At 36.8% G+C, this 25322-nt stretch overlaps 2 protein-coding genes across 2 annotated transcripts; one reads left to right on the top strand and one right to left on the bottom strand.

Annotated features, from left to right (window-relative positions):
- Positions 1-499: 499 nt before the first annotated feature.
- On the top strand, positions 500-5792 carry LOC132616466 (uncharacterized). Its single transcript, XM_060330876.1, has 3 exons — positions 500-856; positions 2619-3040; positions 5124-5792. Exons 1-3 carry the CDS (start codon positions 692-694, stop codon positions 5560-5562), a joined length of 1026 nt encoding a protein of 341 aa, XP_060186859.1. The 5' UTR covers positions 500-691; the 3' UTR covers positions 5563-5792.
- Positions 5793-6432: 640 nt separating this feature from the next.
- Positions 6433-24757, bottom strand: LOC132617279 (homeobox-DDT domain protein RLT2). The gene is made up of 18 exons (XM_060332247.1): positions 23813-24757; positions 22614-23120; positions 20088-20167; positions 17075-17482; positions 16683-16772; positions 16049-16213; positions 15747-15969; positions 13968-14068; positions 12960-13046; positions 12720-12872; positions 12460-12615; positions 11574-11780; positions 10780-11454; positions 10149-10703; positions 9022-9642; positions 8379-8483; positions 7892-8131; positions 6433-7504 (listed from the first exon to the last, which is right to left on the bottom strand). Exons 1-18 carry the CDS (start codon positions 23985-23987, stop codon positions 6728-6730), a joined length of 5325 nt encoding a protein of 1774 aa, XP_060188230.1. The 5' UTR covers positions 23988-24757; the 3' UTR covers positions 6433-6727.
- Between the last annotated feature and the right edge of the window lie 565 nt (positions 24758-25322).

Genomic DNA, 25322 nt, shown 5'->3' with positions numbered 1-25322 from the left:
ATTATAATAGTTGTTTAAATCCCGATCAAAATCATCCAATATGAAATTGTATATGATATTGGTGACTAAACCAACGTGTGAGATCCCTACTTCCCATAATAGTTAATTGCTTTGATATGAATTTAAATTAACCAAATTAATAAATATTGATTTTCACTTATTTTAATTCAATGTGAAATGGTTACTCAAAATCATAGTGAAATACAACACGAGTTCCCTATGAATAAAGGAAACTTATATAATAACTTGTAATGAGTGCTCAATCCGGCGCGAATTTAGACATAATCAGACTTTAATGTAAATATTCATACGCTTGGTGGAACTCTACGAATATAGTCAGACTCTAATGTAGATATAAACATTTGGTGAAACTCTCTATTCCCGGCGAGTATAGATATAGTCGGACTCCAATGTACACGGAAAAAACTAGTGACGTGGGTAAAGTAGGGTCCACTAACCCTAGTTATAATTATGAACTTCTTCTGGAATCTTCTACAGGTTTCTCGACCTCTCTTCCAGAATAGTCTCTTCTCTTCTTCTTTCCTTCTCCTTTCCTAATTAGTAATATACACAAATTCAAACCTCATTGAGATCATTGCAAAACCCCCTCTGTTTGTTTTTTTTGTTCTTCTGTAAAAGGAAAAACAAATAGGTGAAAGTGAAGAAAAGAAAGAGAAAGGAATTAGAAGAGATGGGTGTAGATTATTACAAAGTATTGGGTGTTGATAAGAATGCTACAGATGATGATTTGAAGAAAGCTTATAGAAAACTTGCTATGAAATGGCATCCTGATAAGAACCCTAAAAATAAAAAAGAAGCTGAAGCTAAGTTTAAACAGATCTCTGAGGCCTATGATGTATGTTTAATTATTTTTTAATTTATAGTTATTCTCTTTTTATTACAAAGTTTTGATCTTTATAGTCTATTCTAAATTTTTGATTCAATGTTGCTAAATTAGAGAGTTTAGAGCTTCTAGAGTTTATAATATAGCACTAAAAAAAATCACATGGATTGATCTGAGGCTTATGATGTATGTTTTTGTGTTTTTGATTATGTGATTTGCTCAAAGTTTCAATCTTTTTTGCTTTTTAGGCTAATGGGTTTCTAAATTTTTGATTCAATGTTGGTAGATTAGAGGGATTATGACTTTTAGTGTTTATAATCTTGCAAAAAGAATGATGGGTATGTTTCAATTTTTTGTTATCTTTATTCCTTTATGTGTTTGCTTAAAGTTTCAGTCTTTTTACTTTATAGTCTAATGGGTTTCTAAATCTTTGATTCAATGTTGATAAATTTGAGGGATTAGAACTTTTAGTGTTTATAATCTTGCAAAAAGAATGATGGGTTTGCTCAAAGTTTCAATCTTTTTTGCCTTTTATAGTATAATGGGTCTCTAAATCTTTTATTCAATGTTGGTAAATTAAAGGGATTAGAACTTTTAGTGTTTATAATCTTGCAAAAAGAATGATGGGTTTGCTCAAAGTTTTGATTTTTTTTTTCCTTTATAGTCTAATGGGTCTCTAAATCTTTTATTCAATGTTGGTAAATTAAAGGGATTAGAACTTTTAGTGTTTATAATCTTGCAAAAAGAATGATGGGTTTGCTCAAAGTTTTGATTTTTTTTTTCCTTTATAGTCTAATGGGTTTCTAAATCTTTGATTCAATGTTGCTAAATTAGAGGGTTTAGAATTTCTAGTGTATATAATTTTGCAAGAAGAATGGTGGGTATGTTTTAATTTTTTGTTATCTTTCTGCTTTTTTTCCTTATGTGTTTGCTTAAAGTTTCATCTATTTTTCCTTTTTAGGCTAATGGGTTTCTAATTCATCGATTCAATGTTGCTAAATTAGAGGGTTTAGAAATTCTAGTGTATATAATTTTGCAAAAAGAATGATGGGTATGTTTCGATTTTTTGTTATCTTTCTTCCTTTTTGGTTAGGTGTTTTGATCAAAAAGTTTCAATCTTTTTTTTTCCTTTATAGTTTAATGGGTTTCTACAATGTTGGTAAATTAGAGGGTTTAGAACTTCTAGTGTTTTATAATCTTGCAAGAAGAATGATGGGTTCATAAAACAAAGATCAACTTTTATAATGTTCTGATTGTATTTGTATCTTTTTTGGACTTGTATATGTATCAGTTAAACAAATTGCTGGAATTCCTAAAGTAGTACTTAACCAATCATTTGTCTGAATTGACCAAGTAAAAAGTCTCGTTCTTTTAGATCTGAACTGAGCCTCCTAATTTGGATTTTTTTCCAAATTCCGAATGGAATTAAGGGTTTATTCAATTTTAATTTGAGGTAAATTCGAAGTTGTTTGAATTGTGTAATCATCAATTACTGAAGAAAAGCACTTATATCACAATCTTTTGTAATTGAAAGGTGTTAGAAGAAAAGTCTGAAAGATCACTAGTGAAAAGAAACTGTCCTACCCCTAATAGGTAGAGCTCGAAACATATTGTGAAACAGGGATTGACGCTTTCTTTTTCATCAAGTATCTAAGCCGGCTAATCTGATCCCAATGATTAATCTTTACAGATTTTCTTTGGTTGGTGTTTTTAGATATTATATGATTGGAGTTTTAAATAGATGAGTTATGTCTCTCTGCATTGAATTTACTAGGTGCTTAGTGACTCCCAGAAAAAAGCTGTGTATGACCAATATGGTGAAGAAGGGCTGAAGGGTGGGGTGCCACCGCCTGGTGCTGGTGGTCCCGGTGCTGGTTCACCTTTCTTCTTTACTGGGGAAGGCCCTACCGCATTCAGATTCAATACTCGAAATGCTGATGACATATTTGCTGAATTTTTCGGCGTTCCTACTCAAGGAGGACATGGAGCGAGTAGGGCTGGTCAAAGGTTTGGTAATTTTTTTACCGATGATATATTCGCATCATCCTTTGGTGAAGGAGGTGGTGTTTCAATGCATCAATCAGCTCCAAGGAAAGAGGCTCCGATACAACAGACCTTGCCTTGTAATCTTGAGGATCTCTACAAGGGTACCACCAAGAAGATGAAGATTTCTAGGGAAGTTGTGGATGTGAGTGGGTAAGTAGTAGTTTCGTGCACTTCAATTTCTACTTATGATATTGTTGTGGATAAGTAATGGTGGTGTTCATATAGTCTGTTTATTGAGGGTGGCTCTGTTGGTTGAGCACGGGGCTTCCATGATGGAGGTCTCAGGTTCGAAACCCTCCTGCCTACGACAGCAGGGAATTTGCCTTCTGGGTCGAGCTCGGCCCCGTGCGGGTTATCTCTCTTGTGTGGTTTGCGGGCTATTGCACGGGGTTTACCCTGTGCGCACCCAAAGGGTAGTGGCTGCGGGTTCCCTTGTCAACAACAATAACATACTCGGTTGAATCTCACAAAGGGGGCTGGGGAGGGTAGAGTGTATGCAGACCCTGCGGGTTCCCTTGTTATAAAAACAAAAAATTACAGTCTGATTATTGTTTTGCCATTGTTTATCTGTTAAATGTGGATCTTCAATTGTATGCTTGTTGTGCTGCACTATTGGATGAATGATCATTTCGCATGGGAAAATTGAAAACCCTTGTATAATTGTGAAGAAGGGTGGAGGGATGAACCTATTACCATCGAATTTCGACGGCCCTAGGATTTCTTAATCTAGGTTCCATAGTTACCGCTTTTTTCTTTCTTTCAGATATGCTATCAGTCGGTTTTCTAATGGCTGGGATGGTGCTTTGTTTCTTTTCTTTTCCGAACTACTTTCTTGTTAGTGATTTATTGGACCAAATTTCTTCTGTTTCATATTGGACTAATTATTTCATAAGTTTACATAATACAACACATAAATTGCCTTCTTTTATAGTCTGTTATGACAAATCCAACACATTTTCCTTCAATTGGGAAGTACTCCAACCAATTAGCTAAAGTTGATAATAGTTTCATTCAATATGAAAAAAACTAAGATGTACCAGAACCAAAAAGAAGACTGAAAACAGAACGTACTAAATAACCTGCCTGACATGGGAAAGAAAAAAGTTGTAATTACGGAACCTAGAACCTAATAGCAACAGGACGGAAACAAGCTTTATGTACAACTCTCAATGGAATATTTTCTCTCCCCGAACACGCAAAGAAGACTTGAAAGCAGCTTCCTGTGTCACTCTTCCCAATGAATTTGATATCAATATATTTAAGTCTGGTCTTCCTATAAATCTAGATTGACAATGTCAATAACTTCTTCTGTTCCTATTTAGTTCCTCAAGTATCTCAGGTGGACTAAACTGATCATGTAGATGGCGTAGTCATTTCCCAATTTCTTCTTCAAGTACCTCATTCAGTTCAGCCAAAGATAGTTGTGTGATAGAAACTAGGGAGGAGGTAATGTATTCCCTGTAGATTCGCTTACTATTGGAACTGTGTTAGCTCCCTGGTCTTAAGCATAGCCTATATTGTACTGGAGCTAATACTTCTTTTGTAGCCATTCTACCAGAATTTCTATTCTTCAGCTAAGAAGTGTCGGGGAAATATCGAGTATAATGGAATGGTTGAGGTACTAAATTTCTTATGTCATTAATTTTTGAGGGAGTAATCTGTCAGTTACTAGTCATCTTGTTGAAACCATAGGGACTAGAATTTCCTAGTTAGTGGCAAATTGGATCTTACTTAAATTTTGTCGATCAAAATTGTGGACTTTGTGTTGTTCCATTTTGTGACTATTTAGCTCATCAAATATTGTCTAATTCAAAAAGTAAAACATCATACGTGATTTTATCAAATTTCCTAAAGCACCATGAAGCCTACCTGTAGTGAAATTGCATTTTAGGTCAAGTAGAGAACTCCAAACTCATTGTGTTGAAGCTGTAGTGCAATATTAAGTGTTTGAAATTTCTGTAAGAAGTCAATGAGGTCTTAAGTCTTAACTAATTCCGATTCTTGAGATTCTTAGAATGCATTGTCTGTCAGTGCATAATCTAGTTAACTGATTTTCACGAGTCATTGCACTAGTTATTTGTGATTCACTTTTGAGCTCTTCTCCATTTGCATACTAATTCGGTTCCAGGCTCTTCATTTCAAGTGGTTGTTTTGCCAGTTGCTTTGCTGGACATGGTGCTTAGTGGATCCATTTGTCTGCTAAACTTATCCTGTGTCCTTGTGTTGGGTGCAGCGCCAGAAGGCAGGTGGAAGAGATTCTAACAATCAATATTAAAGCTGGTTGGAAAAAAGGTACAAAGATCACCTTCCAAGAAAAAGGGAATGAGCAGCCAGGCGTTATACCAGCTGATCTGGTCTTCATAATAGATGAGAAACCTCATAGAGTTTTCTCACGCGATGGAAACGACCTTATCGTCACACAAAAGATATCTTTGGCTGAAGCGTTAACGGGCTCTACAGTCCATCTCACTACTCTAGATGGAAGGAACTTGACCATTCCCATCAACAATGTCATTCAACCAAATTATGAACATGTTGTCCCAGGTGAAGGCATGCCACTTCCAAAAGACCCGTCAAAGAAAGGAAATCTGAGAATCAAATTTGACATCAAGTTCCCTGCTCGTCTTACAATGACGCAGAAATCTGGCATCAAAGAGCTGCTGGGTTCTTGAGCTTTATGCAGCTTGGTGCTGTTTTTGTTGTGATGTGTACATATTTTCATAAAACCATTTAAAGTTTTGGAGTGGGATGTTGGTTTAGGCTCAATGGGCGAGACGCCACGTTAGCTAAGTAGAAATTTTGCTTCTTTTTCATCTTATGGGTGTTGTTCAAATTAACATTCAACAAAGGGCAATACCATTTTATTTTTGTGGAATAAGACCGCAAATTTTACAGTGCTTCACTGTTGTTGAGTCATTAGTGTGCTTTCTCCATTTTAGCTGTTATGAAATGTCCTCAGCAATAGATATTTTAGAAGCAATAGAATGGAATGTGCTAATTGCGTGGGTAAATTATTATAGATGTGTCCACTTAAGAGTGTGAATACTTATAGATACGTATGTGAGGGTCGAAGATACAGAGTCCAAACCTCAGGATCAGCAGGTTTTTTTCTTTGCGACTGAGAACAGATCTCTGCAAGTCTTTTATTTCTCTCGTGGATATTGATTTGGTGTGTACTACTTGTGTTTTGCTTATGTTTTCGCAGAGAGTTGGCAGTTGTAGCTGTTGGTAATAAGTGGGTTCAAGTAAAAGACTATTTTGACACTTATTATTGAAAGCCTAGCTTATGAATTGAAAGATCTTCCTATTCTAAGTCTTCCAATTAGATGTGCTTCTTTGGCTGTTTTGAAAGAAAGCGTGAGACATTTAGTATAGTAACTAGTCCAACTTCTTTGCATCTAAAAACGACCAGACCGGTAACTGCTATGAGCTGGCATAAAGAGTAGGATAGCATTACTTACGCGAGTGTGAAGTATTGCTCCGTCCGTTATTTGGTCAGATCAATAACTTTGTGCAAGACAAAATGGAAAGAGACAAACATATGCACATCAAAAGAACGACAAATATATTGCCATATTAGATTACACGCGCTGTAAGACATATGTTAGTGTAAGGAGGAGCACTGTACTATTTTCAAGTTGGATGCTAACTATTAACAGTTGGAATAGCACTAATGATGCTTTCACAACATTATTGTCGCCTTTTCAACACGAGCGCTGATGTAGGACATGTCGACAATTTATCCATCAACCTTCCTCTCTTCAGCGCTCATGAGGAGGAAATACCCTTTTGGGTTTAACCTAAGTAGCGGACAAGTGCAGCGCTCATGAACTGTTGTCAATCGCTATACTCAGACGATGATTCTGAATCTTTATTTGGGTTTTCAACAAGTTCTCCATCCATAAATCTATTCCCCTCTTCCTCAGACTCGCCATCAAAGTATCTTTGAACATTTTCATTGGCCAATCCATCTTCCTCATCCTCTTCATCATCGACATCATCTCCATCTTCAGCAGGTTCAGTATAATGTCGGCCAATGCTGTAACTAACACTGGTGGACGCATGATCAGTTCTACCACTGAAAGAACCGTAGTCATCAACCATTAAGTCTTCATAATCAACGGTTGCTTGACCTTTATCTTCAGTTCCTGATGTTGCAGAATCGCTGTCATTATCAGGCGCCTCAAATTGAGGTGTTTCTCCATCTTCAACTTCGTTCCAATCTTGCTGAATGGAGATGGGCACTTCTTCTACAGTAACTTCTTCCTTAATCTTGACTGGCTTTTGTCTATTACGAACTGAGCGACGGCCTCTTTTACGTTTTCCTTTGCCACGATCTCGACCTTTCCAGGCAGAAAGGTGGCCAAATCTGTCGCTATTCTTTGTTGAACTTCTCTGGGCAGATTCAGATCTGGATGCATCGACTTTTCTCTGAGATTTGCCTCCACGGACATGACAATGAGCTCCTCCTCTTACACGATTACGCCCCTGTCCTGAATTAGCATGTCCACCTCCTACCTTACCCGAAAAGTCAGTTTCTAGCTTTTCATATTCACGAGCTTCAGCAGATATAACCCCCGCTCTCTTCATGTCAGCATAATTTGTTTTAAGCGTCTGAGGAATATACGGAAAAAATCAATGTGTGAATGAAGTCACCCAGCAGAAGCTTGAAAAATTTACAGAACCAATTCTCTAAAGCAGAAAAAGAACCATCAGAGCACATAGATGTGAAGCATGCAGGCTAAGAACCCAAATTTGTTATTTAGTGCCTAAAACAAAGTGGTACTCTGAAAAGCGAAATTAGATGTTCAAAGTCCTCCACATAGCTCACTTTTATAAGAAATTTGGAGGTTGAAACCAGTAAAGCATTGACCATAATTAAGACACAGCTGGCGTGATCTAATCATTATCATGGATTCAATGAGGGGAATGTTTCATCAATCATATTTTGGGGTTCAAGCGGGAGAATGTTGGACGGATGCAAGAGAATGAGAAGCTTACAATGAAATCTGCAGATTCTTTATCTTTCAGAGAATTAGTTCTCTGCTGCTGCGTATAACAGATGGAGGAATCAAGTTCCATAAGCCTTAGTGCAACAGCAGATGTTGTGTGAGGTACCCAAGGTAACACCACCATCCCGTCAAGATTGGAGTTGCTAACAGCACCCAACAACTCATTTGTAGTTTCATAATTTGATATTAAATATTCCCTCTTGATAGCACCTTCCAATAATGTCAGAATCTAAGAGAGAGACACATGAAAAGATGGTTAACAACATTTTATTCAGATTTAGAAACAGTAAATATGTTACAAGAACCAACTCACAAGGTCAGATAGGGTGTGCTTTTCGTTCATGATTCTTAAGCAGTGACCCGTAATTATTAGGTCTTTCTCTAAATATTCTTTCAATTTTCAAGTTGATAAGAATAATTAGCAGGCAGGAAATAGTATGTGTCAAAACCAGAAAAACTACAGACAACAAGAGGACCTGAAGGAGGTCACCAGCAGCTGAAGCATTATGCAACTTTGAACCCCAAGATCTTCGATATACTTCTGACCAAACAGGCTGAAGAGCTTCAGGAGGAATACAGGCCTATAAAACAAATATCACCTTCCATGAAATCAAAAGCAAACATAGTAGAAGTCACAAACGAAATGTTTGTTCAGAAGTCAATACAGCCTGAGAATAGGGGTGTGTTCTGTATGGGGGAAAACATTTTCCAATTTTCCCATGTTCGGTTGGTCAAAAATTTTTGGGACTTTTTCTCTGGGAAAACAAATTCCTTTAAATTGAGGTAAATGATTTCCCTAGTGCAAGTACGGACAACAAGTTCCACAAGTGGCATTCCACATTTGATTGTGTCCTCCCACCCCTCCAACACATCTCATCTTTCACCCCCATCCCCACCACCCACACCCCTACCACCCCCCACAGCCCCACCTCCAGCTCCCATAGTCTTTGTCTAGTTTATATACAAATGCTTTTAGGATAATATTTTTTGCTTACATACCGAACACAAGAAAGTAAGTAAGATACTCACTAATTCTCCTGAAAAGCATTTTCCATGGAAAATATTTTCCTTCATACCGAATTCACCCTAGATCCAATGGTGTAGAAAAGAGTATGTTACCTCCACTGAAGCTAACTGCGCTATTAGCAATCTAATTCGAAGAGGAGGTGACGAGTCCAAGATACACAGAGGCCAAAATAGATCCTCCAATTTATCTTTGCATTGAGCTACATGCTCCATAAAATATGAACTCTTTGCTGGACTGAATGTCCTATGACAACAAGGACAGTGGTTATCTTCCAAGAAGTATGTGTCATGGCAATTATTACAAATACTGATCAACTTTTCACATCTCATCCTTCCATACTTCCTTGCACATAGAAACTGGGAATCAGCACATTCTTCCCACATCCACTTCTCTAGATCTGCATATCTCGTCAAGGCATCAGTGTTCTCCTTTTTGTTACTCCCAAGCCCAATAAGAAAGGAAGTTGAAGGTTCTGGTGTTTCGCGGTTTGAGATACAGATTGTGCTCTTATAGCTACCAGTATTTGAACAGCAATCATTGCTAGGTACTGTTTCAGAAGTATCCTCTTTGACGGAGTTTCCAAGTTGTCCTTCAGTGTACTTATGCCTCCTAGCAGTTTCCTTGAAAGTTGCTTCAATATTTTGAAGCATTGAATGCAAATGAGATTCTCTAGTTCCACGAATATCCAAAGAAGCCATTAAAGCATTGAAATCCTACACGTAGAAGAAAGAGATTTTCATAAATAAATATATATGAACCTTGATCATGAGCCCAGATAGCAGGTCTACGAGCACTAAAAAATAAATGTGGTTGACTAATATGTCAATCTAGTAGCTTAAAATATAACCACGAACAGATTAAGAAAAGGGAAAACATAATCCAGAAATCCTCCTCTGAAAGATGAGGGAGAAATGGCCTAGTGGTAAGGACCCTCCGCCACCAACTATTAAGGATGGTGGTTCAAGTCACCAGGAGAGCAATCTGTGAAAGGGCCACTGTTGGCTCCTGGACAGAAGTGTTTTCGGTTGGGTTTTACCACATAAAAAGGGTGGGGGGGGGGGGGGGGGGGGGGAGATTGCGTCTATTGATAATGCACATAAATCCAGATGAGGTAATTAGCCCCCTTGAAATAAATAACGGTAAACAATGGCATAATCACCGCACAAAAGCTGGCTGATGCAGAAGGTTGAAATGAACAATACAAATTGAATTTTACTACCTTTTCAGAATCAATTAGCCTCCATCTACCATCACGTAACTCAACAAAAATCCTGCCAGAGCCTGGATCATTTCGAGAGGGTGACGTGATAAACTGCCAATACCGGTTACGTCTGCGATCTTGACCAAGGGGCAGAGACCGATAAACAAATGTCTCTTCCGCCCTATGGCCAATATAAGCTTTCAGCTGGGAACGCGACTTTTCAGCAACATATGCAAAATGCTGAAGCTGCGAATTATCCTGACCTCCACAAATCTCTGGCATTGGGGAAGTCTTCTCTACAGCAACACCACTAGGATTATTAGGTTCATCTGGCAATTTATGCATGGGTTCCTGCTGAAGTAAAGGTCTGTCTGCCACCTCACTATGGCCACCAACAGCAAGCAATGGACTTTGCCTAGCCTCCACGGAAGTAACTGAGCAGAACTGTTCAGCGTTGTTTCTAACCAATGGATATTGTACCTTCAGTAAGAAATCCTCTTTGAAACGACGTTTATCGAGCTGTGCCTCAGCCCAAATCTGCTTCTTCAATGCAGATGCAGCTTCCAGTCGCTCCTGAAAAGATTTCACACTAAGTTCACTGATAGGAAAATTGACAAGGAAAGAATCCAAGACATCGTTATCAACAAACCTCTAATACAAGGCGAACAGAATTCCCCTCATTTGCAACACCAATCAAGGCAACAAGGGCATGAAGGCGCTCTTCAACAGTGATACCAGAATACTCCCCTTCCATAAGCCCTTGAACCCATTTTTGACCAGCATTGCTTTCATCAATGACTGTATCTTCTTGATCGAGATTACTTGCATCAACACCACTTGCAGCTGATTGATCACCAGAAGTTCCTACAGGTTTTAACTCCCTGAAGTTTTCTGAATGCATTATTCCGGATGAATTCTGCATATTAAGATCTTCTGGTGTCCGTGTCAAGTCAAAACTAGAATTCCTGCCATCAGTTCTGTCGGTTATATGGGATTCAGGAGTCTCCGCAAATTTTAACTCGGAGACTAAATCATCAACTTCAGGATCGTCAGCAGCATCACTTCCAGACTCATCATCCCTTTCAACCTCTTTCTCAACATCCTCTGCTTCTTCTCCATTCACGTATTCATTTTTAAAAAGTCGAATTTTTTCCCTAGCTGCGGAAAGAATGGCATCAGCATCAGCAGGATCTTTCCTGTAAGGATCACGTACACAATATGTTGAAGGAGCTGTTCTCTCGAAAAGCTTTGTATCCCTCGATAATGCAGCAGAAATAGATGCTTCAGGTGTCTTGCTGGTTGTCAGATCCCGAAGACCAGATTTCTTCACCCAAAAAAGAAAAAGATAGTCAGCTAAAAGAGCAGCAGCAAACAGCATCGCATGATCACCAAATTACATAAATCTTTCACCAACTTCCAGATAATAAGGATCAGCAAAAGTACCTGAATCTTTTCAGCAACGTCGAGGATATTAAGGCCCTTACTTCCCTCAAGTGAAAGAACGTGAAATGCTGCAAATTTGACTGTTCCAGGTGTCAATCGATGCCTAGATCGCGGATTAGAGAAACCTCTCTCTTTCATTTTGGCAACTGCTTTCGCAGCAGCAACTCCACTACGTAAGGTGGAAATGGTATCTGCCCCATTATTACACTGTAGTTGCAACCAAGTTGGAGGTGACGTGATAAAAGAACACACATGAGTTAAAAAGGAATCAAATCACATGACTCATGAGTCTAACAAGTTAGATCCAACTTGTTCTGAAACTCCAGAGCAAAATGCACAAACTGGGCATCAGAAGTGCCTAGCATTGCCTAAGCCTTGGTGGGACACGTTACCCAATACTTGTATTGGTGGGAGGTAACAGGCGCCCAGTGGAATACTCGAGGCTTGCACAAGATAACCCCGACACCACCATTATAAATAAAAGAAGTACCAAGTATACTAGTCCATTGAGCACTTCTCTTCCATGATTAGAAGTAGAAGAAGATGAATGGGAAAAGATTTCTTGCCAAACACCAAATCATCCCAAACATATGTATAGTTTTATTTTACTTTATATTTTTGAGATAAGTAACCCCCATAAGATACATTCAAAATCAACACATCAATCTATTGAGGCAATCAATCATAATGTTTGCTAGATTGCTTAAACTATCGAATATGCAAAAATTTTACTGAAACAAAACTCGTCAACAACCTTCTAATCTAACCAGCAGCGCAAGCTTTTTGCAAGCCACTACTGCAATCGAATGACATTTAATTAAGCTGAACTTGGCAGGCCAATTCCTTGGAGGAGGTCGATACAAGGAAAAGGAAAGGAAGATCATACCTCATTTTCATCCCGTGGATAAGCTGATTCAACATGTTGTTTCTTTAGCTTCGGCCCAAAACCAGCAGAGAGTGCAAATTGCCGCAGTATTTCAGGCCACGTCAGGGCATTCAAGTGGCTCTGCCAACTTCTTATGTCAAAACCCCATGCATATGCCTGTTACAAAGTACATGACTAGAACATTTCACAATGATTGGCAACGAAACACATCACATTCCTAACCAGACAAGCAGCAAAGACCAATAACATGAAAAATCTACCCCTTCAACAATATAAGAATGTCCGCCTCCAGGATTCGCTCCACTGTTTGGGTTTGCTCCTACTGCACTGGCAGGTGTTCTAGCAACATCTTCAATGTCTTTTATTATCAATTTGAGAAGAGCAATATGTATCTCTGCAAGCAGCCTTGGATCCTGAAAGGGTGTCCTAATGTTATATCTATGCAATTAATTTGGAAAAATTCAAAATCGTAGATTCAAATACGGAAATGAGGAACTTACATAATCGTGAAATGCTTGTACAAACTCATCCAGAGTGAATGGCCAGAGATGGAGAACATCAGAAAAAGTAATTAAGAATCTCCAAACCTGAAGGGAGGAAGGACAAAAGACATGCTTAGAATCCCTATTCATATACCCAAGCAACCCCAGATGCTTATAGGGCTAATTCCACCATATAATCTGGTTAAGAAATAACCCCGTAGGGGTTCCATAGTTTTCATCCACTCCAGTCCAAATACAAAAAAGCTACCCCTCATAGGCAGAATACAATGAGTATCGACAGTATAGTCCATGAAACACAAGGTTTTACCTATGGGAGCTCAAAAAGTTCATAGTTATGTTTAATGTTAATACCCCTTGCCTTATTTCAAAATTAGTTGGAGATCTTGGTAAAATTACAATCAAAAGGGATGAGTAAAGGTCGAGAGACACCATAATATATAGTAACCATTTCCTTTTTTTTTTTTTTTTTTTGAAAAGGTGGTGTTGCAGCCAGCCTGCACATGCCTCGACGAATTTACCAGTACCTACTACCTTTCACCAACACATACCACTTAACTCTACCAATGAAAGTTAGACAAATGGGAAGAATTCACCAGGTCATCTCTGCTGGAATCTGAACCTTGATACTCAATATTGTTACCCCGTCTCTTCAATTGGCGATCGCCACACCACCTCCTTGGGGGGCTTATGATTTTGAGTTGACAGAGATTGCAACTACCAGAGAGGGATTGGGAAAACCCCAAGAATCTAGTAAACTGATTTTTTTTTTATGTCAAGAATCTAGTAAACTAAAATAAGGCAAGGACTTTCCATGCTTGTGGAAAGTTTAAATGTTGGAGGAGGATTTTACGAAATGTTAAATAAAATTTTAATCATAGAATATCATTAATTTTTTTTTTTTACAAAGGACCACACCAGCACCGACCAAACAAGAACACCTCCTCAAAAAAAAAAAAAAAAAAGAGAACTGTGTGTTTTAAACAAGAAGAAGGCAAATGGTCTCACCATTAAAAGATCACCTACGTCCTCCTCTGAGCATATCCATGGCTCAAGTCCAAATGGCTTTCTCAAGCAGACATTCTTTGGTGGAAATTCATTGAGCATATCTGAAGCATAAATTAATTTCGGATACTTAGCATCCTGAGTAGAAAACAGTTATAATAAAGGAACCACAAGTCCACAAGGAACAATTGACAGTGGTCTGCCCATAAAAGGGGGCATAAGGCCGTTCATTTGCTTCAAAATACTTCAAAAGAACAATGTTATATGCCCTTGAATTTGTAAGCATACATTACAAGGAACATATCAACTAGATTCATACAACTGCATAATTCATTAGAATCAACTTTGTTAACCAAGGCTTAATGCTCACAAAATTGCAAATCATTTAACCAAACAGAGAATGGTTTCTCTGAAGTTCCTTTAGGTGCCGTTTGGCCATAAATACCCAAAACAAATTCACTTTTTTTGGAATTTTTGAAGTTGGAGTTGGAGTTGTGTTTGGCCATAGTTTTTGAAATTGTAGTTTTGGTGAAATGTAGTTGTAAAAAAGTGATTTTTTTTTTTTTGGAAAACAAGTTTTTTGAGTTTTTGGTATTCCGGGATACAACTTCAAGTTGTATTCGGAATATTTATGACCAAACGCCCAAAAGTGAAAAAAGTGAAAAAAAATTCCGGAAAAAAGTGAATAATTTTTATGGCCAAACAGCACCTTAATTTCAGGTCAAAAGGAAGGAGCAAAATGTTTGTCATTTGAACTTCTAAAATATTTTTTCAAAACATAAAACAACAAAAAAAGAAAAATGAATGACTCATAGGTTTCGACTTTCGAGTAAGGAGTGCTCATTTGAATGCAAACCGGACATTTCAGTACATAATAAGTCATTGAGCATGTCAATCAACTGCATATGATAAGCGCATGAGATACTAATACTCAAAGACCATCCAATTTCTCTAACCATACAATAAAATGGAAATACAGAATTAAAATAGAGAGAGAATGGAGGGACGGGGAGAGAGGAATTCAGTTTCTATTGAAAGACATCAGTAGGCACAAACATGCTGTCATCCGCAGGGAAAAGCATGAAAGCAGTGTCAGAAACAAAACAAAGCATAAATCCCGTGGAAATTAAAGATTACTTTTGTAAATGAGGAGAAAAGCATTCTGCTTCCTGAACTCCCTCTGTCCCATTTATATGACATTCTTCTATGTTGAACATGCCAAGATGTACTTTTCCGGATGCTATTATTTATAGAACTTTCACAACTTTGAGATTATTTTTTTCCAGTTAAAGAATTCAAATTTAATTAGTTTAAACTTCGATGTGATGTTTTCTATATCCAACTAACTACTACATATAATGTTTTCTTCCCCTCCTCCATATAAAATAGACAAGTCAAAATAACATCTCAAACTATGCGCCTAATAAATTAGTGTCACATGAAATGGGATGGTGAAAGGAGTATTCTATAATAAAGACAGGAGCATTCTTTTCATGAGATAGCAGAAGTCAACAAAGACTGAAGCACAGATCTATGACCATGAGAAATTTGAAGAGAGACATTTAAGAGCACATAAAGGGCAACCCAGTGCACTAAGTTATGCATGGGGTCCAGTCGTCCAGGGAAAGGCTGAACCACACTGGTCTTTTCTATGCTGCCTTACCTTGCATTTCTGCAAGAGGCTGCTTACCAAGCTTATTTTCAGGTAGTAGCAAGTAAACTTTTGATTAATATATAAGAACAAAATTCTACTACATGATAAGTATATGATGTGAGAACTACCTCTAAATGCTTCTAGATTTTGTAGAGTTTCACTGTCTAGAGACAATGTTGAGGGCAAACCCTTCTTTGAGGCTGCTAGCTCCATCAATTCCAGACGTTCATCATCAATTAATTCTGTTGATTCTTTCGCTATTCTTCGGGCAGTAGCCCTTACATTAGCAGCTTTAAGCCTTGCAACCTCCTTCTCTCGGCGCATTTCTTCTCTAAGCCTCATTTTCTCAGCCTGCAGGAGGTAAGGGAGGAAATAAACTCAATTTCCTGCCTAAAACTATAGAAGGTATACCTATTTCAAAATGACTTACTTTGATAGTCTCTTTCTGCAAAAACTTCTCTCTTCGTTCCATCTCACGCCTATGCTCACGCTGTAACCTCTCTTCCTCACGCAGCTTTTCGCGGAGCAGCCTTTCTTCCTCTTTCCGCCTTTCCCTGTCTTGTCTTTCCATATCTTTCCTCATTTGCTCTTCTCTCTGTGCATAAGCAATTAATAAGATTTCGAGGACTTAGACCACCTACTACATTTTGATTTTGTCACAGAGGTATCGGCCTCAGATCTCAAATTTTAACAGTGGGGGACTCAAATGGCAGTTTGGAGGTTAAGAAATCTGGGAGCTAGAGAAAAGAAGGTATGCAGAACATGTGTTTTTTGGTTATTATGGGGGGAGAGAGAGAAGTAGGACATAATTTCTAAGTAAATGAAAATCTGTGGTCAAGGTCATAAATTCTCTTATGTTTACGATGCAAACAAAACATAAGTACTGGAATAAATAGTTGCCTAGTTTTATAGGATGCCTTGTACTGTATACTGAATCTAGACATTTGTAGATTAGCACCATATGGGTGCAGCATTCATGAGTTATTTATGTATCAAAAGAATAAATACGATTGCAAGTAAATAACACATCCATCCCAACTCGCGAAATGAATAGGAGGAGAGACCTTTCTTCGTAATATGTCTTGCTTCTCAAGCTCTTTCCGGATCCTTTTCTCATGGGCCTCTACTTCCCTTGCAATTCTCGCCTCTTCACTCTGCAAGACATATGTAAACAACTATAAAGGCCAAAACAAAAGCCGAGAAACAACTCTCTGACCACAGTGAAAGATAAAATATGTTCAACAAGAAGGAGACTTCATCCTTGTTACAAGAAAGCCCCATGCAATGATTTCTGTCCACCCTTCTAGGGAAAATTTAAAAGATAATAACAAAATTTTCATTTTCAGACAAGGGTGAGGTAACATATGTTCTTATATGCGTTCCTGTACATATTTTAAAAGAATATGAGCAGTTGAGCACTAAATTAAAAAGAAGAAGAATAGGTATCTGCTGAAACCTTTCGCTTTCTCTCCAACCGTTCCTCATCATGGATGACTCTTTTATCAGAAGGCATAAATGGACTCTCCAACGCCATCATTGGCTGACCACTATAATTAGCCTCTACTTCTACGTTCACAAGAGATCTTTGTGGAACAGCCTCAGCCTCAGCAGAAGCTGGAGATATGTGACCTGGCCTCCCTTGAGGCAGAAGATTTAAAGTTGGGATCTGACCAGGAATACTGTATGCAGAGGCAACTTGCTCACTCCCAGGCATAAATGACCTCCCAGTTGATAACATGGTTCTGGTGCTCTGAACTTCAGTAGAACTGTAATAATGAGATGGTACGGGTTGTTCATAGCTATCGCTTCTAATTGATGGCTGCTCCGGAAGAAACTGGTACTCACGCAAAGTCCTTGTAGTACCCTGGCATGAAATTTCTGAATTGTTAATTCTCCTCCAATACTGTAGGAGTTAATCTTACATCTACATATCACCAAGAATCCTCGTCATCTGAATTGATTAGATGCTATACCGGATACACATATAAAATCCTCTATTGCTTTATCATTTCTCTAATAGAAGTTATTTTAGAAAAATACAACAGCATTTTACATGGCCTTAACTACGACATGATCTTTCTTCAACAGCTTGTGACTCTTTTTACCTTTTCTCTTTGAATTAACCAGGAATCAGCATTATGAATAGTTACATCATTCATGCTAAATAAATTCAATCACAAGCGTTCAATGATTTTGCAGAACCTGAACCTTCCATTACTCCAATCACATAATCGTATGTAACAGAAGTAAAGTATGTACAAATTTATGATGAGGAACCAACGAATGACAGATGTCACTAAAACACTCATGAGGTACTGAATAAAAGATGAACCGAACTTGTGCAAAATTAATCATCTAAATTCATGAGAGAGAAAAAATGCAAAAAAGTGTTCACAATCAAAGACATATCATGTTTGACACAACTCTCAATCTCTGTACTTGTGCTACTTGGCAATATTGCTATCCAACAAATCAAGCAAGTTTAGAAGTTCGGTCAGATTTTATAAAAATAAAAAAAACATCATCGAAACTAAAACTAAAACCCATCTACATCCTGGGGGTACTGTTGAGATCTTTCACCGGGACCAACCTACACTGCTAATTTGTTTTACAATCAATAGTAGATAAAAGGTATCAGCTTCTACTAAGAAAACAATGTTTTATACAGACTACAATAATAATTTTACTAAGGTAGAGAAAGTGGTATATAAAAGTAGAGAACCTAGAGAAAGATCTGGTTCTCTACAAACACCACCAATTATCTAAACTTAACAGGAACCTCGGGGAAGATTTCTACTAAAAAACTATTCTAATTATCCTCCATGCTTTTTTTCAATATTTGTGGTGTCCAGGCCAGCTGGGGCGCACCTCGACTAATTCCCCGGGGCACTTGCTACCTCCACCAGGCACAGGTACTAGATAACTATATCCACCAAAGCTTAGACAGATGCAAGGAAATCACCTAGTGTTTTTGCCTCCGTTGGGAATTGAACTTGAGACCTCATGGTTATCAACCCACTTCATTGACCACTAGGTCACACCCTTGGATGCTTATCTTCCATGCATTTTAGCTGATAGAAGCATTGCATAACTTCATTTTTTTAGGGCCTGTTTGGAAAGCCACCTGGTAATTGGAATTGGTGTAATTACTAGGGTAGTAATTACACAGCCTAGTAATTACACAGTGGTGTAATTACAACGACCTGTTTGTTTGTCATAACGTAATTACAGTGTAATTACAAGCGTGTTGTTTGGTTGCACAAGGGTAATTACACAGTTAATTCAATTTAAAAATAAAATTTAAAATTAATATTTAAAAAAATATTTGCCTTTATAAATGATATTAAATTAGTTATTTAATAAGACATTGTTTCTTGAAAATATATTAATTAATAATCATATATTTGTAACAAATATTGTAAAAAATAATTGATATATATTTTTCAAATTAATAATATTTAATTTTAATTAATTATAAAACTTAAAAGAAGACTTTTTTTTGTGAGAACGTCATGATTGGATGTTTGACAAAAAACTAATATTAATAAATATAATGCCATAACATTATTCAAATGTTTGACACAAAAAATCCATCAAATGTAAGTGAAAAATAAATAACATGCAATGTGAAAGCAAATAACTTAAAATTGGAAATATAACCTAAATTCAAAATCCAAAAGAAAAGGTTCAACATAATACTATACTTCAAATTCCAACATTACATAAGTAAGTTCGAATGAAACTTAAGTAAATAATTCAAAAGAAAGGAAAAATATAAGTCTATAACCTCATTCACAATATGAAATTCTACTTTAATAATGTCACTCATTATATGTCAAGTTTGTTAATGACTCATTCTTTCCAATATTAAGAGGTGTATTTTCAAAAATTAGAATAATAACACGGTTATGTTGAATGAATAAAATAAAAAATAAAAAAATACGAGTAATTACATGGAACCACAAGAAGAAAGGAAATGAAAAATAAATAATATAAAAAGAAAAATACATTTTAAAAAATAAAAATAATTAAAAAGTAAAAATAAAAAAAATAAAAATAATAGAAATAAAAAAAGAAATTAAAAATCAAAAGAAATTAAAATAATAGAAATAAAAAATAAAAAGAAATTAAAGTAAAAAAATAAACAAACTAAAAAGTAACCCTGTAATTACACCCAATTCTCAGCCCCCCTTGAGAATTGGAGAGTGTAATTACACCCTCTCAATTACACCCAATCTCACCTAACTGTGTAATTACTTGGTCAAACAAACAGGCCAAACTGTGTAAGTAATTACACCCAATTCCAATTACTTGGGTGGCTTTCCAAACAGGCCCTTAATCAGTTGTATGACTTCATTCTTCATACAAACATCACGTTTCATCACGCCTCTAATCAGACTTATTAATTGTTTCATAAAAAAGATCTGAACATTGGTAACACATATGGATAAGCAAGTGAAGAGGCTGACCTTGATTGAACTAACATCTGGTCTCTCATAGATTTGAGCCTCAAAAGGCCGTCCAGCTGGCTTGTGCTGCATGGCTGCCACTGTTTCATGCAGAAAGAAAAACATACATCAACTCTCTACATGCCTTCATAACATTGGGGGGCAAATTTGTAAAAGCATGTAAAACTGAGCAAAATAACCAACAGAAATGAAGACGGAGAAAGATCGACTATTTATCATTCTTTACACTTTCTGAATTAGCAGGAGCATATCAACTTACAGAAAAATAAATATACATGAGACACTGGTGAAATAGATACATTGATAAATTTTGATATAGAGTAATCAGCCCCTCGTCTTTGTTTCAGTGCTAGGGCCTGAAAAAGAATCAGCCTCTCTCTCTCTCTTTCTCGTTTTCTTTCTTCCTTTTTGGGTTTTGAAAAAGTATATGGAAAGCAGACAGTTTTACAGGTAGATCAGCAGCAAATCTTCAAACAAAGACCAAAGAAGTGTAATTCCTGCTTATCCTAGAAAAATTCAACACATAAGAGACTAATAATTGTTCCCGCTGATTCATATACACAAGGTTTCTTTCTCAAGACTAATTTTCCATTAGCACTTCTCACCACGAGTTAAAACAGCTCGTAATATTTTAGATGGACGGTAGTTAGTGAGGACCAAGGAAAAAGCTGGAAAGCCAGTTTTTTTTTTTTAGATTAACTATACACTTCCTTTTTTATTTCTTTTATAAGTAGATTAAAATTACACTTTCATCATGCTTTTAAGTAACCAGTCGAGCATAGTTCCAGCAGCAACGTTGAGGCCAAAGAGCACTTAGTTCTCCCGCATTTGTCTTATTCACCATTTTCTTAGTGGGTGGTTCATGTTTGTTCTTTTTGAGTCACCTGACCTGGGGTAATGGGGTTTGTAAATTGTAACAGGTTGTCTCGAGTCCCTGCTCTAATAAGACCCAAACCTAGCTTTGGACGCATTGTGGACGATGCTAAAGCTCTAATTTTTTCTTTTGAAATTTCTAATTGAGTGTTCATACTTGAGTGCAAGAAGGTGCACAGAAAGGGGAGGAGCAGCCTAGCCTGGTTCTAGTTTGTTTTCCTTAGCGGTATAGTAGGCCACGTGAACGGTTACTTTGTATTCAATTTTTCCCATATCTAAGCAAGTACGAGATTTGTAGTATAGTTTGTCACACTTTGTTCCCATTGTTTTGCTCAAAACTATTTATGCAGTTTCATAACTATTCACGAACACTACGGAGAGACACAAAAGCACACGCTGCATCCATATACCGTAAAGAATACAACATTGTAGTTTCCTAGCAAACAGCCGAAAACAAAGAGTTGCCGAAAAAATTGTTATTTTCCACTTCTCCCCAATCAAGAACCACCTAAAGGATGTTAATAGAATTGGAAGGAAATACAATGGGAAACCCAAGATGAAAGCTTTTAAGAAGATTGGGCAATCTTCGGCAGTTCCAACTTTCATGGGAACAAAAGAAGAAAGAGGAAATCAACAATGCAACTTAAAGTCGTACAAGAAATCAATTAAAGAGCAAAAAAACGAAAAAGAGGAGGCAAAAACAGAGTAAGAAAAATGCCTAAGATGCCTAAAGTGTGCCATAAATTATGATGCTCAAACTGAAAGGTACAGAAACTGTATTTGGATTCACTTCATCAAAACTGTATTTGGATTCAGCACATGAGAAAATTTTCTTAAAAGGTATAATTTTCTTGATGGCTTAGTTGGAACAGATAATATAATGTAGATTTGCTTTCCAACTTTTGGCTTCTACTTTTTGTAGGTTTATGCAAAACACTGTTGTACAGCATGCTATAACTTATAAGCACTTTTGGTGCCTCTTTCATACCGCCACTTCACCAAAGAAAAACAAATACTCCCTCCTTCACAATTTATGTGTCACTCTTTACTTTATCAGTCCCAAAAAAATGACATCTTTCCATATTTAGTAAAAAATTAACTTCTTCCCATTTTACCCTTAATGAAATGATTTATAGCCACAAAAATTTTCTATGGATTATTTTAGACCACATGTTTCATTAAGTCTTCTTTTTTTCTTAAACTCCATGCCCAGTCAAACACCTTCACATAAGTTGGGACAGTCTAATTACTTGTATCTGCAAAGAGGAATTACTTGGAGATGGGCCAAAGAGAAATTGCTACAGCACTCAATTTTAAAACAAAGGCACAGAAATTTCAGCATCTGGAGTCTCAGCTCATTAGATACATCCACATTAGAGTGACCCTTTTTTTAATCAGTCTTCAGTAGACAGAATAGGATAAGCAATATCAGAAAACACTTTTATGGGCAATATAGTATGGATTTGAGTAGAAGTCCGATGCCATAAACATACCAAAAGGAGATGGAAGTAAATTAATACACCCTAGCACTATTAACTATTTAGAAATATCACTGAACACTTTGATCCGCTAGTCATCAAACTTGATGCACATTGCAAGGCTACACTTCTTGTAAAATGAATACAACAAATAAAGCGTGGGAAGTAACTTTACCAATTGGTGCACCAAATGCACCGGGTGGCAAGGGATCAAACTCCATTCCAAGAATAGGTCCGTCTTCCCTTAATGGCTCCCCCAACTGTGCTTCGACAAATGCGATTGCCCGAAGCTCGGATATGGCTTGAGGTGGCTCATAATATCTCTTCAAAGCTGGCATTTCAGTTCTACTAAACCTAGGCACTGCAGTTCCTGGTCGATGAACAACGCGCTGGTGGTGCTGTAGTTGCACCTGCACCTGCACCTGCTGTAAGTCCATGAGACCAAGCGGACTTACTCTGGAACCAGAACCAGAAGCATGATGCTCCTTCCCAATTTCACCACTCACTGCCAGCTCATCCCCTTGTCCACCAGGTGAAGCTTCCTTCTTCTGCCGCTTCACTGGCGTAGTAGCTTTCCTGTCCTTGAGCCTCCTATGGCAGAACCACATCTGCAGTTGCCTATCAGATAGGCCTAATTTTACAGACAACTCTGCTCTCAATGCTTCTGAAGGATAAGTATCAGCTGCACAATAAAAAAAGAAGAATTAACCTAAATAGTCGCCAAACCAGCCGCTTGAACTAAAAATAACCGGCGTATGTATAATATCTGTATAATCCATGTATAATATGTATCTAATCGTATATAATCAGTGTATAATATATGTTTACCAGCTAGAAAAAGTAAACAATGAATCAAGTCGACTATTAGTGAAGACATCCCTAAAAGATTAACTCAGGCACATTATTTGCAGCCTTATAACTCTAAATGCAAGCCTTAAAACTCTAAATGGAACATTAGAAAACAACATCTATAACCAATAAAAATTTGGAGAAATGGAAACACTATGATACCCAATAATCCATTAAAAACCAAAATGGGGAAGACTTAAAAAAAGATTGAAAAGAGAAAGATAAACACGATTAAAAAAAATTAACTCAACCCCATCAATTTGCAGCCTAAAACTCATAATGCAACCAGAAATCAAAAGTTAACCAAAAGAATGAAAAATTATGAAACACAATAATCAATTGAAAAACAAAATGAGGAAGATTAAAAACACAATTAAAAGACTTAACGGAAGCCCATCAATTTGCAGCTTAAAACTCAAAATGCAACATAAAAACAACTATAACCAATCAAAAATATGAAAACATGATACCCAATAACCCATTAGAAACAAAATGAGGAAGATTGAAAAGAGAAAGATAACATACTAGCATAAGTCTTTTCAAGAATCTCCAACTGAGAAGCAGTTTTCATTTTCCTCTTAACCTTAGGCTCCCCTTCTAGTACCTTCTTTTTCTCCACATCACAACTTCCACCAACAACACCAGTAGTAGCAACAGCAGCACTAGCACTTTCTCCATTTCCACCACCATCAGACTCCATTTCCACCACCAAGATTAAATTTTTAACTTAACCCCAAATAAATTAACCTTCCAAATGATCAAAAACATACTAGAAAATACCATGACCCACCATTAGAAGACATCAAAATCTCTCCTTTTTTTTTTTTTTGAACTTCTCTCTCTAAATTAGGGTTAGAGCTAAGATAGATAGAAAGAGAAAGAGGAAAAATTTGGGGGTTGTTGCTTTTGGTATTGACGAAAAGACAGAAAATTAAACACACCCACAAAGTATATTACTACAACTGAAAGCATTATCTTTTAATTCTCTCTCTCTCTCTCACTCGCCCCCAAAAAGTAAAAAAGAAGAGTAGCAACCTATGTAAGTACTTTGATTGAGATGTGTGGTTAGATTTTGATAATAAATAACTCTTTCTTGAATTTGATATACTGTTGGTAGTACTACTTACTACTAATATACAAATAGTATAAGAAAGAAACAAACAAATGAAATTAAAGAACAACAGAAAGAACCTATGAACACAACAACACATCAAAAAGCTTTCCTTTTCTTGAAAATTGTTATTACACCCACATACTAATATGAAATGAAGAATATAGTAGTATATATTTGACTCTGTCATTCTAAGAAAACAAACAAGATAATAAAGAAACAAAAAAAAAAGGGAATTTCTTCTTGTGGGTATAAATATTTTTGTATATATATAAGGTTAGTATTGTCAGATGTGTTGAAATCAAACACTTTTGATTCACAAATGAGTTTGTGCTTTTATGCTTTGAGTTTTTTTTTTTTTTTTTTTTTTGTCTTCCTTTCTCTCTCTACAAAACGCTTTCTCTCTCTTCATATATGTTCAAAGGACCGACCGGTTTTTTTCTTCTAATTTTGTTCGTTACTTTTGTACTATGATCTGGTCGAAGGTTCAGGTGTAAACGAATCGCTTTGTTGGAGCGTGCTTCGCACTCGCTATGATTGTCGTTGGATGGGTAGATGTGAGAGCGTGAAGAGAAGGTTGGAAGTGAGATGAGTTTCAGTTTCTCTCCCGCATTATGAATGTGGGGTCCAGATAAATTGGTGGTCTTTGCGTTTTATTATCATTAAATTTTTACGGCGTGTTTAGTGGAAAAAAGGATTGCTCTTAATCTTCTTTAGATAAATATATTTAGTTGAGAATGGTTTTGATTAATGAGTCAATGGGGTCTAACTATATACTGTATGTAACTTTCAGCACGAGTCAAATATACAAAAGTTGCCGCTTGAACAAGTACAACTACTTTCTCCGGTCCAAAATAATAGACGTTTTAGACTTGGACATATAGAGTAAAGAATTTATTTACTCCTAAAATTAAGAAGTTTATT

This window comes from Lycium barbarum, chromosome 11, assembly GCF_019175385.1.
Source record: "Lycium barbarum isolate Lr01 chromosome 11, ASM1917538v2, whole genome shotgun sequence".
Lineage (NCBI taxonomy): Eukaryota > Viridiplantae > Streptophyta > Magnoliopsida > Solanales > Solanaceae > Lycium > Lycium barbarum.
This window is presented reverse-complemented; position numbering and strand designations above follow the sequence as displayed.